We start from the raw sequence: 16284 nt of genomic DNA on the forward strand, positions 1-16284 counted from the left end.
TGAAGCCGTGGTCCTCAAAGTCAAGAAGGTTTCTGGCTTGGCTGCCTGAAGATCTCTTCTCTGCTTTTTGAAAATGACGGCTTATGATGGCTTTATCAAAATGCGACCTTTAATATCTGCTGCGCCGGTTCACAGCTGGGTTTCAAATCAACACTTCAATGTGATGCCATGGTTTTCTGTTAGAAAGTGGATTAAATACGTGGAGACAAGTCTCAGTGCAGTGTAGCATCTGCAGTTACAAAATCCAACATACCATCCTTCTAAGGTCCATCCTTAATTTGAATTTATTTGCTCCCTCTACCACAGCTGAAGCAGATTCCGGCTGAGGACAACCCCATCTTTTTCCCAACTGACTCGACGTACGACTGGCTGATTGCTAAGATTTTTGTGAGAAGTGCCGATTTCTCAGAGCACCAAATCAACGCCCACTTGCTGCGCACTCACCTGTTGGCTGAAGTTTTTGCGGTTTCACTGCTGCGCAACTTGCCCATGGTGCATCCCTTGTACAAGGTAACAGGAACATCTTCAATCTGGTTTTAACCAAGTGATTTTATTCATCAAAACATATGTTGTCTCAAGATTTTGTTTCATGGTACTTCCTTCTATCCCTTTAGCTCCTCATACCCCACACTCGATACACTCTGCAGATAAATGAATTAGCTCGGAACCAGCTCATAGGATCCACTGGATTCATAAACGAGGTAAATATCTACCTTTGTTTTCAACATGACATTTAAGATGCTCTGCTTACTTCATACGTTGTACTATTCCTCAGTTTACAGCTTCTGGTGGAGAGGCTTTGAAGAAGATCTTGGCCAGATCGCTGTCTTCGATCACCTACAGGTCCCTTTGCATCCCCGACGATATCGCTGATCGCGACATGCAGGACGTGCCTAACTTCTACTACAGAGATGATGGACTCAAACTGTGGAGCATCATGCTCAAGTATGACTTTTTGCATGAGAAATTATTGTTAACACCAATCTCTACAAATCTTTATAGTCAGGTGACACTTAGGTCAATCAGAATTTTCTCGAGGATCTGGTTGAATTTTCAGATATCATAATTTAGTTTCTCCTCTGAAGTAACTATGACACTAACAGGACTGTCCAACCCAAGAATCATAATGGTACTACTCATTGTATGAACGAAGAAGTAGTCTTGTAACTGTTACAGGTCAAATACCACACCGCTCACTTATTAAAAGACTAACGCAGCACCAAATGAAACTTACATGAGCATGCACTAGGCGACAGAGGCAAAGGAAAAACTCTGAATTATTTTGAGAAGAATCTTTGACCAAAGACTGGGACAGCCATCTGCCTCTGCCGTTTGGGTTAGAGAGTAGAAAAGGAGGAAGGCACAGAGAGACAGAGAGAGACAGTCAGAGAGAGAGAGAGAAAGAGAGAGATACAGAGAAAGAGAGAGTATGGTTCTCTTCAATTATAGAGTCTGTAAGTATCAGTGAACATATTTAGCTGAATCGATGTGTCATGATACAAGTTGTCCCTCAAAAGATTTGTACAGGGAGTGATACAACACTACTACAAAAATGATGGCGAGGTCCTACAAGACACAGAACTGCAGACTTGGATTGGGGAAATTTTTAAATACGGATTCCTTTCCCAACCACAAACAGGTGATATTTACAGAGAATAATGCTACATGAGTGCACATTTTATTCATCAGCAGCTCAAAGTTCTGAGAGTGATACAGTTCTCTCATGTTCTTTTTTTTTTGCCAGGAATCCCTCAGAGTTTCACCACTGTGCCTGAACTGACCAAGTTTGTCACCATGGTGATGTTCATCAGCTCGTGCCAACATGCAGCCATAAACAACGGACAGGTGAATCCCTGTGATAAACAATAGACACATCCTTCATATTAGTTCTGGTCTTATTGCAAACCCTCATTGCAGTATGACTATGGTGGCTGGATGCCCAACACCCCCGCCACCCTGCAGCACGCTCCACCAACTGAAAAGGAGACAACAAGTGTGAAGACAATGCTAAAGACGTTGCCCCCGAAGAACGTGACCGCTCAGGGAATGGCCATAGCCTGGCTGCTCACCAGGCAGTCCTCAGACTTTGTAAGTACACCAAAGTTGACATGCCAAAAATGTTGTGGGAAAAAGCAGACCCTTGTTGTTACGTTGATCCAAGTCTGGGTCGTGGGGTTACCAGACTAAGGAGCAAAGCTCAGATCCCACTTTCTAATGCCCGCCTCCTTTAGTTCCAAGTTAGCTAGTTCAGTGTGTCGAAGCTCTGCCCTGGTGTATGGCTGCCCTGGTGTACGGCTGCAGAAAGTCCTAAGTGTTTTAAGGGTGAAAATTTGTTGTATTGTGTTATATTTGTGATAGTCTTGTCACTTCACTTCCACAAACAAAAGCTAGTGAACGTAAATGAGGGTAGGATCATCAATCTACCAGAAAATGATGTCTCCACACGACAGTCTCTCCTCCGTGAGTCATCACCTTATCGTGGTGGAGGGGTTTGCGTGTCCCAATGAACCTGGGAGCTATGTTGTCCGGGGCTTCATGCCCCTGGTAGGGCCACCCATGGCAAACAGGTCCTAGGTGAGGGACCAGACAAAGCATGGCTCGAAGGACCCCAATGATGCATACAAACTTTGGATTTTCGTTTCCCTTGCCCGGACGCGGGTCACCGGGGCCCCCCTCTGGAGCTAGGCCTGGAGGTGGGGCTCGAAGACGAGCGTCTGGTGGCCGGGCCTACACCCATGGGGCCCGGCCGGGCACAGCCCGAAAAGGCAACGTGGGTCCCCCCTCCCATGGGCTCACCACCGGTGGAAGGGGCCAAAGGGGTCGGGTGCGCAGTGAGCTGGGTGGCAGCCAAAGGCGGGGGCCTTGGCGGTCCGACCCTCGGCTACTGAAGCTAGTTCTGGGGACATGGAATGTCACCTCTCTGACAGGGAAGGAGCCCGAGCTGATGTGCGAGGCTGAGAAGTTCCGACTAGATATAGTCGGACTCACCTCCACACACGGCTTGGGTTCTGGTACTAATCCTCTCGAGAGGGGCTGGACCCTCTTCCACTCTGGAGTTGCCCACGGTGAGAGGCGCAGAGCAGGTGTGGGCATACTCATTGCCCCCCGGCTGGGCGCCTGTGCGTTGGGGTTTACCCCGGTGAACGAGAGGGTAGCCTCCCTCCGCCTACGGGTGGGGGGACGGGTCCTGACTGTTGTTTGTGCTTATGCACCGAACAACAGCTCAGAGTACCCACCCTTTCTGGAGTCCTTGGAGGGTGTGCTGGAGAGCGCTCCCCCCGGGGACTCCCTCGTTCTGCTGGGGGACTTCAACGCTCACGTGGGTAATGACAGTGAGACCTGGAGGGGCGTGATTGGGAGGAACGGCCCCCCCGATCGAAACCCGAGCGGTGTTTTGTTGTTGGACTTCTGTGCTCGTCACGGACTGACCATAACGAACACCATGTTCAAGCACAAGGGTGTCCACATGTGCACTTGGCACCAGGACACCCTAGGCCGCAGTTCGATGATCGACTTTGTAGTCGTGTCATCGGATTTGCGGCCGTATGTGTTGGACACTCGGGTTAAGAGAGGGGCGGAGCTGTCAACTGATCACCACCTGGTGGTGTGTTGGCTCCGATGGCGGGGTAAGATGCTGGTCCGACCAGGCAGGCCCAAACGTATTGTGAGGGTCTGCTGGGAACGTCTGGCAGAATCCCCTGTCAGAAAGAGTTTCAACGCCCACCTGCGGCAGAGCTTCTCCGTTGTCCCGGGGGAGGCGGGGGACGTTGAGTCCGAATGGACCATGTTCCGTGCTTCCATTGTTGAAGCGGCCGATCGGAGCTGTGGCCGTAAGGTGGTTGGTGCCTGTCGGGGCGGCAATCCTCGAACCCGCTGGTGGACACCAGCGGTAAGGGATGCCGTCAAGCTGAAGAAGGAGTCCTATTGGGCCTTTTTGGCCTGTGGGACTCCGGAGGCTGCTGACAGGTACCGGCTGGCCAAGCGGAATGCGGCTTCGGTGGTCGCTGAGGCAAAAACTCGGACATGGGAGGAGTTCGGTGAGGCCATGGAGAACGACTTCCGGACGGCTTCGAGGAAATTCTGGTCCACCATCCGGCGTCTCAGGAGGGGAAAGCAGTGCGCCATTAACACTGTGTATAGTGGAGATGGGGTGCTGTTGACCTCGACTTGGGACATCGTGAATCGGTGGGGAGAATACTTCGAAGACCTCCTCAATTCCACCAACACGCCTTCCTTTGAGGAAGCAGGGTCTGGGGACTCTGAGGTGGGCCCCCCTATCTCTGGGGTCGAAGTCACTGAAGTGGTTGGAAAGCTTCTCGGTGGCAGGGCCTCGGGGGTGGATGAGGTTCGCCCGGAGTTCCTAAAGGCTCTGGATGTAGTGGGGCTGTCGTGGTTGACACGTCTCTACAACATCGCGTGGACATCAGGGACAGTGCCTCTGGATTGGCAGACCGGGGTGGTGGTTCCTCTTTTTAAGAAGGGGGACCGGAGGGTGTGTTCCAACTTTAGAGGGATCACACACCTCAGCCTCCCAGGTAAGGTCTATTCGGGGGTGCTGCAGAGGAGGATCCGTCGGGAAGTTGAATCTCGGATTCAGGAGGAGCAGTGTGGTTTTCGTCCCGGCCGTGGAACAGTGGACCAGCTCTACACCCTCGGCAGGATTCTTGAGGGTGCGTGGGAGTTCGCCCAACCAGTCCACATGTGTTTTGTGGACTTGGAGAAGGCGTTTGACCGTGTCCCTCGGGGAGTCCTGTGGGGGGTGCTTCGGGAGTATGGGGTACCGGGCCCCCTGATACGGGCTATTCGGTCCCTGTACGACCGATGTCAGAGTTTGGTCCGCATTGCCGGCAGTAAGTCGAATTCGTTTCCTGTGAGGGTCGGACTCCGTCAAGGTTGCCCTTTGTCACCGATTCTGTTTGTAATTTTTATGGACAGAATTTCTAGGCGCAGCCGGAGTGTCGAGGGGGTCCGGTTTGGTGGCCTCAACATTGCATCTCTGCTTTTTGCAGATGATGTGGTGCTGCTGGCTTCTTCAAGCCGTGATCTCCAGCTCTCACTGGAGCGGTTTGCAGCCGAGTGTGAAGCGGTTGGGATGAGGATCAGCACCTCCAAATCCGAGACCATGGTCCTCAGTCGGAAAAGGGTGGAGTGCTCTCTGCGGGTCGGGGATGAGGTCCTGCCCCAAGTGGAGGAGTTCAAGTATCTTGGGGTCTTGTTCACGAGTGAGGGTAGGTTAGAGCGGGAGATCGACAGACGGATCGGTGCAGCGTCTGCAGTGATGCGGACGCTGTATCGGTCCGTTGTGGTGAAGAAGGAGCTGAGCCGAAAGGCAAAGCTCTCGATTTACCGGTCGATCTACGTTCCTGTCCTCACCTATGGTCACGAGCTGTGGGTCATGACCGAAAGAACGATATCCCGGATACAAGCGGCCGAAATGAGTTTCCTCCGCAGGGTAGCCGGGCTCTCCCTTAGAGATAGGGTGAGAAGCTCGGTCATTCGGGAGGGACTCAGCGTCGAGCCGCTACTCCTCCAAGTTGAGAGGAACCAGTTGAGGTGGCTGGGGCATCTGGTTCGGATGCCTCCTGGGCGCCTCCCTGGGGAGGTGTTCCGGGCATGTCCTACCGGCAGGAGGCCTCGGGGACGACCCAGGACACGCTGGAGAGACTATGTCTCACGGCTGGCTTGGGAACGCCTTGGGATCCCATCGGAGGAGCTGGCTGAAGTGGCTGAGGAGAGGGAAGTCTGGGCTTCCCTGCTAAAGCTGCTGCCCCCGCGACCCGACCCCGGATAAGCGGAAATTGAAGACGGAAAAAAAGCACACGACAGTCTGCAAGTGCATTAAACTGATCGTCTGTCCGATATTCCCTCACTTGAGAGCAAGACCCACAGAAAGTAAAGATCTCCTGCAAGGAGAACATGGAAGGCCAAAACCAAGATTTGAGGCCCAAATTAAAAAACTGTAATAGATGGGTTTGGCCTGGACATTCGATTGCATTAGATCCTATATTCTACAAAGATAATGATGAGAACCGGTTGTAAAGGGATTGAACGGTCCATGATCGCAGGCCCCAAAATCCTGAAGAAACCCCTCATAACACTGCAAGGGACAGTCACATGCCTAAGGTCAAGCCTAAGGAGCACATAGAAAATACTCCATTATCTGTCTGACAGCATAGAGTTGCTCAAGTAACTAAAATCAAAAGATAATTTGTTGATGAGAGAACTATTATATATTCATGTATATTCTTTGTGTCGACAGGTCCCCCTCGGCCACTACCCCGACGCCTATTACACTGAAGAGACTCCCCTCCAGTTGCAAAGGGATTTTAAAGCTGAGCTTGAAATGTTGTCGATTGAGATCAACAACAGAAACACAAATCTGAAAGTCCCTTACACTTATCTGGACCCAAAGAAAATTGAGAACAGTGTGGCCATCTAAACATTGGAAAATCACAATCAAGGAGGAGGATGCCATGATTGGGAAATGTTTGCGTTTTGAGTGTTCATGAATAGTAATATTCAACATGTTTTTAAATAAAGTATCACAGGGAACCTCTAAGGTTAATCACAATTTGTCCCGTAAGGCTGGTTGCAGGCCAAGCAAGCAAAAAAGTGAAAGCATGTGAAGTCTTGTTTCTTGTTTAAATATCACAAGAATTTAGAAATCTGACAATTTAACAATTAGTTTTTGCTTGACATCATTTGAAGTTCCATCTTCAGTCAAAGTAAGTTTTTGTTGTCTCACAGATTTGAATCCTGGTTGGAAGGATCAACAAGCTGATGCCCATCAAACTCATGACTTTACCTTTACCCCTCTTATCTGACTCGAGCTGTTTTGTGAAAGACCGCACAAATATTCAGGGTATTTTTTGATAGCGTTGATAAAAAAAAAATATATATATATATACTATAATGCTATGCATGTTGCTACTGGTTCAGTACAACCGCTGAAAATTAAAGTCAGCATACAGTTGTTGAGGGTCTTCTGCCTAGATTTAGTTTTAACTGTTTAGATTTAGTCATAACTGCTTTAATTTCCTCAGTAGAGCTGGGTGAGTGTTTAAATTATGTTTGGGGGAGCCTCCTCTATTTTCACAACAGTGGGCCATTTGTCTGTGGTTGAAGTCTAATCTTATGCTAGGTGACGTCAGGTCTGAGACCTACTATATTTCCACATCAAAGGGCCATTTGTCAATGTGTATTGAATGATGTCTGTCTTAGCTGAGGGCTGGGGGCTGTTTGCTGAAGATTTGGGGGTTTTATGATACTGCTTTTTCAGATAGTATAAGAATGCTGGGAGTCTGCTGTAACGACACACTTGCGAGAGGACTGCAGCCATTTGTCTGTAAACTTACTTGTGTCCGGAATATTCTGTAGAAATAAAAGCTTTGAAGTGACTGTCCACCGATCTCCAGCCTGCATTCGGATAACCAACATTCTCACTACCCGAAAGAAAACGAACACGCGGAAGGCAAAGAGTGTCTTCCAACAAGTACACATCAAAAGTTGCACAAATATCCAAAGTTTGAACCCGTGTCGGGCCACAAAAATTTTAGCGAGACTCCAGGTCAGCGTGTTTTGATACAATGAACCCTTTTCAACTTAGCATTATTCTTAGTTTTTGTTTGAAATTGTTTCCTAAATTGAAGAATCAAATCTGAACAGAAACCGTTCTGTATTGGTCTTTGATATACCGTTATCAAACCGATGCGCAAAAAGTTGTAAAGCACTTCCCTTTACAAATAAAACTCAAAACTAAGATAAAAGTCAATTTAACAAAACAATCCAAAACAAGATAAAAGCAATCAACTTGACAGGCAGGTACGATTATTCCACATCTTACAATGAGTGCATGTTAATCTGAATTCACTTGTGACAGGGCGAAATCTGCAGGTGCAACCTTGAATCAGCCATTGCTCATACATGTCTTACATTCCTAAGAAAAACCTGCTGCAGGTACCTCCCACAAATTAGCATATACAATACAGGTACATAAAAAGCTGTTGTGGCAGACTCCATCTGGTTGGAAAAAGAACGGTGTTACCCCTATTAGGATACCTTATCATTCCGGAATAACAATGGTGGATTATGAGGTGACCGTTTACACTGGCGATCGAGTTCACGCCACCACCGTGAACCCTGTGCACATTAAGCTGGTGGGCACAGAAGGCGAGAGTGACCGCACGTGAATTTCGAGTGAATCTCTCCCTCCTGTTTGCAATAATTATAAATTGCAGCATGGCGCCAATTTGAACTTCTGCATTTTTTAACAATCCTGGTGAAATGTCAGGTCCCGAGTGTATTTTTTTAAAATACTTTTTCTTTGATGAAACACAGAAAAACATAAAAATGCCAGAAAATGGACAAATAACACAACCAGGTTAAGCTGGTGGGCACAGAAGGCGAGAGTGACCGCATGTGGCTGAGGTCTTTGGTCATCTTCAGAGGAGCGGTACGTGTGGGAAAAATAAATCATTACGTTGAAGCAACTTTTTCCTGGTCCTGGGAGTTAAACAGAAAAAATGCCATTGAATGATCCTTTTGTGTATTCATTACCATAAAAGTACTAATTCAATATGATAGGAGTGAAGTAAAAAAACAAAACAAAATAGACCGTATAGCATACTTAAATAAATGTATTTTTTTTCCCATATCATTTTAATTAATGCATTATGCTCTTTTCATGCATGAATTGTATTTAATAAAGAGTGCATGCTTAGTTTTGGTTGAGGTACTGTGCTATGCTTGTATGTTATTGTGGTTCATTTTGGGAGGTGAAATTGTCCCTCCCATGTTTTGTTCCTACTTCAATCAGGTTAGGTAAAGTAATGCACCTCTGGGTATGACGCAATAACCTTCTGAACCTTTTTCAAATTTGGATTCTTTCTTTAAGCACTATGTTACTTGTTTTTGTTTTACCAGCCTGTCTTTAATAGAGCCATGTGATGCATTTTTCATAAATTAGAACAGTTCTAAGGTGTCTTACAAAATGTCTGCTGTCATTGCTTGCAAACTGTTGCATCCGCCGCCGGTCACGGCTCATGTTACACCTTCATTGGAACTGGCAAGAGCACTTTTGACTGATTTAATAAGGACATCAGTGCAAATTGGGCAACCCCGAGCTGCTTTGGCCGCATTAAGGGACATATATCATGATGTTTGCACAGACTTAGGGTTTCTGTACCCTGATAGAGGCCAGATCTAGACACATCTACCAAAGCACCACACACACAACAAGATCTAGGTCTCGTGTTGACCGGTCATACCGAAAACTGCATCTGATTGCCACTGCAGTTACACAAAGTTGATGTATCCTCTTCCACTGAATCTGGACCTGTTTATTATTTATAGGAGATGTAGTATTTGGTGGTAGTGTTAATTTGATCAACCATTTGTTAAATTTGGTCTCAGTTTTAGTCTAATTGCGCTTGTTAGTTTACTCAACCTCATCTCATTTACCTCATCTCATTTCTATTTAGTCAAGTAGAAATAGAAACTATATTTGTCTAATTTTAGTCAGGATAATCATTTTGGCCATTTACATTTTTTTTAAATTATGTGTGGCATATAATTTTATTTTATTTGATTGCGATGAATTGTTTTATTTAATTTTAGTTTTTAGTTTGCAATCATGTGTAGTTGCCCAGGTGATTTGTGTTGAAGTGATGTGACTCCTCCAGCCATTTTAAGCAGCATTAGAAGTTAATATTTTGTCTAGAATTAATTTGATGACTTCATTATTTTTCACGTACATTTAATACCTTTAAAAAACACATTTTGCCACTTGCTGTTGACTGAAAATGACATCACAGGTGATCAGGAAACTGGCAACGACCAATCTCAGCTCACCTGTTTTCTGAGTTTGGTCATGTGACGGCAGCAAACAGCCATGATTGATCATTAACTGTTTCCTGAGCAAGCGTGATGTCATCTTTTGTTTATGCTCCTTTGAAATGAACGTAACAGAACAGTGGCACTAGAACATAACGGTACACCTAATATTTTCAACACATGGCATGCTGCTGCGTCTCTTTGAATTTTTTTCTTCTTTCCATATCTGCACTCGCCTTTGCAGATGTGTTCCCACTGCACAAGATCTTCCACCTGTGGGACACACTGCTGCCGGGGAACTCGTCGTTCCCCTTGTGCATCGGCATGGCCATATTGCAGCAGCTCAGGGACCGCCTTCTTGCTTCAACGAGTGCATCCTGCTGTTCTCTGACCTACCAGGTGACCCTTAACGTATGCATTACAGCAGTGGTTTTCAAACCTTTTACACCATGTAGCACCCGAAAAAACGTACCACCATCATTACCAACGTTAAAATACAGTAACTCAGTAAGGCAATTGTAGATGCACATAAAAAATGAGGCTGGTTTTATCCCTAAAAATGTTTAATATTATTGTAAGCCACTGTAACATGATACACTTGTAAAATTACGCACTACCTATAAATATAGGGAAACAAATGCTTAAATGAGTTAATTGCACAAAAACAATGAAATACAATTTACAGATTAGGCTGTGATTCTTAGGCATGCCACTAGAGGGAGCACGCATAACATTCGTGACTAGTGATGGTAAAATGAAGCTTCACGAACCACTTGTGATGTTTTTTTTTTTTTTTACTCCTCGAGATGGTGCTCTTGGTAGGGCTGCTCCTCTGGGATGCTCGATTATGAAGAAAATATTCGATTATAATGATAATAATTGAAATCGCAATTAGGACGGTCATTTATTTTTGGGCACAAAACAAGAAAAGGTTTAAACGTAAAAAATATTAAGGCAAATAAAATTATTTGAAACGCTATAATTATGCAAGTTCCTTTTGGATTAAACAAAATGTATTACATTTGTTATTTTAAAATAAAGGTGCAAATGTATAAATGTAAACAACTCTAAATTAGTATTCATAATTTTTTATTTTTTTACGATTATGCTGATTTAGTGTAATAATTGAAATTGTAATTTAGTTTTGATTAATTGCACAGCCCTAGCTCTTGCAATTGAAATTGATTAAATTTCCACTGTATTGAAATTGATTACCGAAACATGTTTTTTTGGCCATACTAAAATAGTGTGAAGTTGCACATCCACTACAATAGGTGGCAGTGGCGCTCTCATTGTTGTAGAGTGCGCAAAGAGTATTACCTTCCCTCCAGAGGTGTATTATTTATAGTAACAAAAAAATTATTGAGAAGGCAGTACTGACCCACACACGTTCTGCTTGAGCCAACCTGGAGTCCTGATACTATTATTATCAAGTTTTGTCAAACCACCCTGAATTTCACACTTGAACCCAACTTTAAGTCAAAGTTCATCTATAAAACCACTGCAAGCACTGGCATCCCTCCTCCGTAAAATCCGTCTCCTTATCTGCTACTGCAAGTTCAGTGTGCATCTGTGTGGAAATGAGATGCAACCAGGCTGCCCCAGGCACCAAAACACTCCAGTTAAAGCGACATTATATGGACAAAAGTTTTTAGACAGCTGGCTATTACTGCACAGTACTTGGCTCAGTTTGGGAGAGGCGCTATTATTTCAAGTACTCAGTCAGCCTAGGTGCTGCAGTATTTTTCTTCACAGTCTTCACTTTGCTTCCTTGAGTCTCTTCTAAGCGTGGCTAACAACATGCAAGAACCAAATGTCATGAAGTAAATACAAGAGACATTCTCTCTCCTCTATTGTTATTGTTTGTTTATTTATCACTAAGACTGACATATGTGCTGTGGTTTCCACTGGTAATATTACACCACAAGTTGACGCTGTTACCTACGGGCTTTTCGGTTAGCGCTCTCTTTTTGTAGCACTCGCACGACACAAACACATACGATTTGCACAGAGTGACCATGTGGCATTCAGAATGTACAAAATGCTCGGGGGATAACTTCCCTTGTAAAGTTCTTGCTTTGGCAAATGCTTTTACTACCTGACGTGCATATGCAAGGAATGAGGGCATGGCAGAGGCAGTTCTCCTTATAAAGGTCAAATATGTCAGGCAAATGCTCCTTTTGCCAAGTTTTCTCTAGAGCCCTTGCCAGCTAGTTAATATCTAAAGCGGCCAGCCCCTTTATTGCTGCTTCAGACCTGAGGAAAAACAATGCAGGAGCTGATGCTTTTGCTAAACGCTTTAAGGAGTTAAGTCGAGAAAATTCACATTGAGGGACATCATCGTTTTAGCGCATGTGTTCATAAACAGCAATGGAGGAAGGAATCAGAAAGTCGCATTTTCTATTTTGCGTTTGTTTTAAGGTTTAGTGCACACTCTGTTGTGGAGCTTCAATAAAACAATGTCAAACAAAAAGAACAGAAAAGATTGCAGCGCAGTATGCATTCAAGCTTAAAGACTAAGTCACACCAGGTTGTGTGAGTGCAGGAGGTCCCAAAATTATCAGCATAGCCATACAACCAGAAATTGCCTTTTTAGTGTGCTTTATGCAAGAAAGGGGAGAAAATGACTCCTAGTGATCACAAGCTTACAAGTGATAACAGTTCCATGGAACAGTGCATGCAAAATACTTTTTAATAATGAGCCAAGTGTTGCCTCACTCTGTCTAAGACAATATCTGATGGCGTGTGGCAGCAGAATTCTCGTGAATTCATTGCAAAGCAAAGTCACAACTTTTGGTCACAACTATATTAGAGATAGACTATTATGGGGTTTTTTCAGGGCCGATACCGATGCAGATTATTAGTAGTCAACGAGGCCGATAACCGATATTTGAAGACGATATTCATTTTCAGTAAGACATAATATTGCCGTCAAAATTGTTTAAAATACAAATGCCAATCTTGACTTTGTTGTAGTGTCTTTAACATTAATACTTATTGAACAACTTTTCAAACTTTTCAAAATGTTTAAAAAAAAAACAACTTATAATAAAATGTTCAGGGAGCTCTCAGTGTTATCAGTACGTCTGCCCCCCCCCCCCCAAAAAAAAAACTGAAATCTTAAACTTTCACATTTAGTATTCGGTTTAGGTGAACGGTATGGGATTTTTAATAGGTTGTAGGTGAACTAATGACTAGACACTCACACGCACGCACACACACACATACATGCAAAATAAATAAAAAAATAAAAAAAGAGAGAGCGCAATGATGATGACATGTCGAATCGGTAAAATTACCGAATGAACAATACTGAGCTCTCTTAAAAGTAGACACAAATAGAAAAGGGAAGGACCAAATAGGTACAACTTTTTGTTTGCATGTAAGGGTCTCCGTAAATGACTTTCGAAATATCCCACTGCTGTATCATGGGAATGTAGTTTGAAGAAATAAACATTCATTACCTCTTCCAAGGAGAAGCATTTTATGGCCATATTTTCTTTGTCATTTTGCTTCAGTGCTAGAGACATTTTGAGTGTTTTGCAACCTTGATCAGCGGATGGCTTGTTTCATTTGGCTGTTTTCCCCCTTAGAAATTGACATTGAACGTTGCGTCCGTGAATCCATCAACCTCTTCTTCTGGACGCCAAAAAGTGCAACATACAGACAACATGCGCAGCCACCGAAGGTCTCAGGTGACAACGGCTTTGGGAAAAACACAACGTACTACTCATCCGACTACCAGGACTTCCCCAAGACGGACCTAGTGAGTATATATTTTACATGATATATATATATATATATATATATAAATATATATATATATATAATTTTTTTTTTTACCAGTGTTGGGCTAACGTGTTATTTACAGTAATGTATTACATTTAGGCAATAATGAAGTAATATGACCAGTTACATATCATATGTTAATATTCTTATTACAGTTACAGAGTCCCATACCGCATTACAATTTTGGGACCATAAGACAAATTAATCATCAAAAACCAAAAACAAAGCGTCCTTCAGATCTTTTACGATATAAGTTATTAACTGAAACAATCACCACGAGCAGAATGTGTATAGGCCTATACAATATATGAAATACGAGGTGACCTCCAGTTGCAAATTTTCTTTGCAGTCTCGGGAACCTCTTGTGCTGCTGGACCTGAAAGCTGAAGTGTCCCCTCGCATCTCGGCAGAGGACTTCATCGACCTGTGTGAGATGTCGTACACCGCAAATAACCGGACCAAAGCCAACAGGCCAAGAATTATTGCTGTAGACATTCGGAGTGCAGAGGAGTATCCTTGCCAAGGTGTTGTGAAATATGTTTCTCTCTCTTTATCAATTTCCTTAGTAGATTTCATCATCGGGAAATGGTGTGCACAGGCTGTAACATCAGTTGGAAGATTCATTTTGTTTCCTTGTACTCCAGCCACCCATCTTTTTTTAAGTACTTTTTCCTATCTAATCAACTTTTGAAAATTGTTCAAAACATTCAGCCAGTTAGTTAAATTAGATTAGAGTTTCATACCAAGAAAGCAGAGGTAGGTTTCACCCCGAGGAATTGCAATTGTTAGAGCTTTTTGTCCAGCGATGGGCATTTGACAGATTTCTTTGATGTGCTATGAGGAAAACTAACGATGGATTATTTAAGTAAGGTAGCATCCAGCATGGTTTTAAATGGTCTTTAACCTCACGGAAACCAGCTTCAGCAAAGGCCACATGTCTGGCAGCATCAACATTCCTTTCAGCACGGCGTTCGGCACCGATGACGAGGTGCTGCAATGTCCTACGACAGGAGCCCTCCAGAACTACAAAGGACGGGTTGTTGTCGTCATCGGCCACGCTATGAAAAGCGCTTCTGTGGTAAGGACGCATTTACAAAAGCACACGGTCCGGCAAAGAATTTTATACATAATTGGTAGTAACTGTTTTTTTTTCACAAAACTGGAAATAAACTATTTTGAATGAATAAGGGAGGTCATTCCAAAATTCAATCCGCAGAAGTTATTTTCTTATGTGGTAATGAAAGTCAAATGACTTAATATTAGCTTAATCATATTAATAAGTAAATTTCCTGGATATTATAAAAGTATGACATCAATTGTGGGTTTCCTGCATGTATCATGCCAGCAATTGTGTCACAAAATAGATGCATACTTCAGATTGCCTAATGATGATGGAACATCATCCAAATTCCTTTGTGTTTTCAATGGAATAAAATTTGCCTTAACTAAGTTGGGAAAAACAAAACAAATGTGGAAAACGTGCCCTTATTTCATGTTAGAAAAAATAAGCTTTCCGAGCCTTTGAAGAGACTGCCCTATAGTAAATTGTATTTAATCCGAGTTGTGTGCTAAAATCCTTCAATTCTACCGTCCCTTGAAATGAAATTATTACTACATATCATCAGTGCTTAGTTCAGTTTTTCATGTTTTCTGAAAAAAATAACTTATTTTAGGATGGCAAGATTTTCTTTTTTTCCTTAGTTCACAGATCATCGAGTTTCAAGGTTAACAGGCTACATTTTGGCCACATACAGGAGTTTATAACAAGCTGTTCTTTAAAATAACTTCAGATCTTTCATTGCAAGCCAATTAAAAGTAGATTTTCATCGACAATACACTCCCATCCCTAGAACTATTTACTGTCCCATTGACTCCCATTACAACATGCATTTTTCAATATGCTATAATCCTGATATGTTATAATGCTTTTCTCATTAAAACTGAATGAATCTGTTAATAATCCTTTGAAAACAAGGAAAACTGGGCATTATACAAAAGAAAGCCGTTTCTTTGAATTGCCGCCCCCCACCAATGCTGCCCTGTGCGGCTGCACATAATGCACGGCACATGCTAGAACGCCCCACTGCAGGGTTTTTTCTTCTCTCAAATCTTCCGTCTTTCTGCTTCCTCCTAAGTTTGCTGCACACCTTGTCAAGGTGCAATTCCCACGGGTTTGCATCCTAGACGGAGGGATCAACAAGCTGAAGCCCACAGGACTCCTGACTGTCCCTTCCCCTCAGATCTGAGCCCAAGCGGTTGAGCCAAATGGAAAAGACTATGTACATATTCTTTGTGTGTGTTTTTCTGATACCATCATGAAGGAATAAACAAAACTAATTTAAAAAAAAATGTGCACGCCTCTTAAGTCACATAAAAACTAGTAATTATACACTCATCAGCCTCTGCAATCTGATGATACTAACAATAATCAAAACTGTAGTTTAATGTAGCAGTTGGGTTGCCGTCACACCTTGATGTCTGACCTGAATGAATTTTTTTGTCCAAGATTGTTTTAGACTCAGTTGCAAAAAAAAGTCAGATGTCACAGTTCATTTATATTTTGCCTTAGCTTCAATACTGTTTTCATAACAGCCCACAGACAGAGACATAACCAACTAGATAAAAGTCAAACCGCACCAAAGTAAAGTAGGGATGAAACCGTTT

General features: G+C 43.5%; 1 protein-coding gene and 1 pseudogene across 1 annotated transcript in view; both read left to right on the forward strand.

Moving 5' to 3' along the window:
* The window catches only part of LOC147169397 (arachidonate 12-lipoxygenase, 12R-type-like), a 9976-nt gene extending 3537 nt beyond the window's left edge, over window positions 1–6439 (forward strand). Inside the window, exons 8-14 of the mRNA XM_086082618.1 lie at window positions 307–510; window positions 615–701; window positions 776–945; window positions 1518–1639; window positions 1745–1845; window positions 1918–2088; window positions 6260–6439. Coding sequence (XP_085938744.1) covers window positions 307–510; window positions 615–701; window positions 776–945; window positions 1518–1639; window positions 1745–1845; window positions 1918–2088; window positions 6260–6439 — 1035 coding nt within the window. The remainder of the gene's footprint in view (window positions 1–306; window positions 511–614; window positions 702–775; window positions 946–1517; window positions 1640–1744; window positions 1846–1917; window positions 2089–6259) is intronic.
* A 1639-nt stretch (window positions 6440–8078) lies between these two features.
* LOC147169398 (TBC domain-containing protein kinase-like protein) lies at window positions 8079–15887 on the forward strand (annotated as a pseudogene).
* Window positions 15888–16284: the final 397 nt, after the last annotated feature.

Source organism: Leptonotus elevatus, chromosome 8, assembly GCF_054856555.1.
Source record: "Leptonotus elevatus isolate MCC_2025b chromosome 8, RoL_Lele_1.0, whole genome shotgun sequence".
NCBI lineage: Eukaryota > Metazoa > Chordata > Actinopteri > Syngnathiformes > Syngnathidae > Leptonotus > Leptonotus elevatus.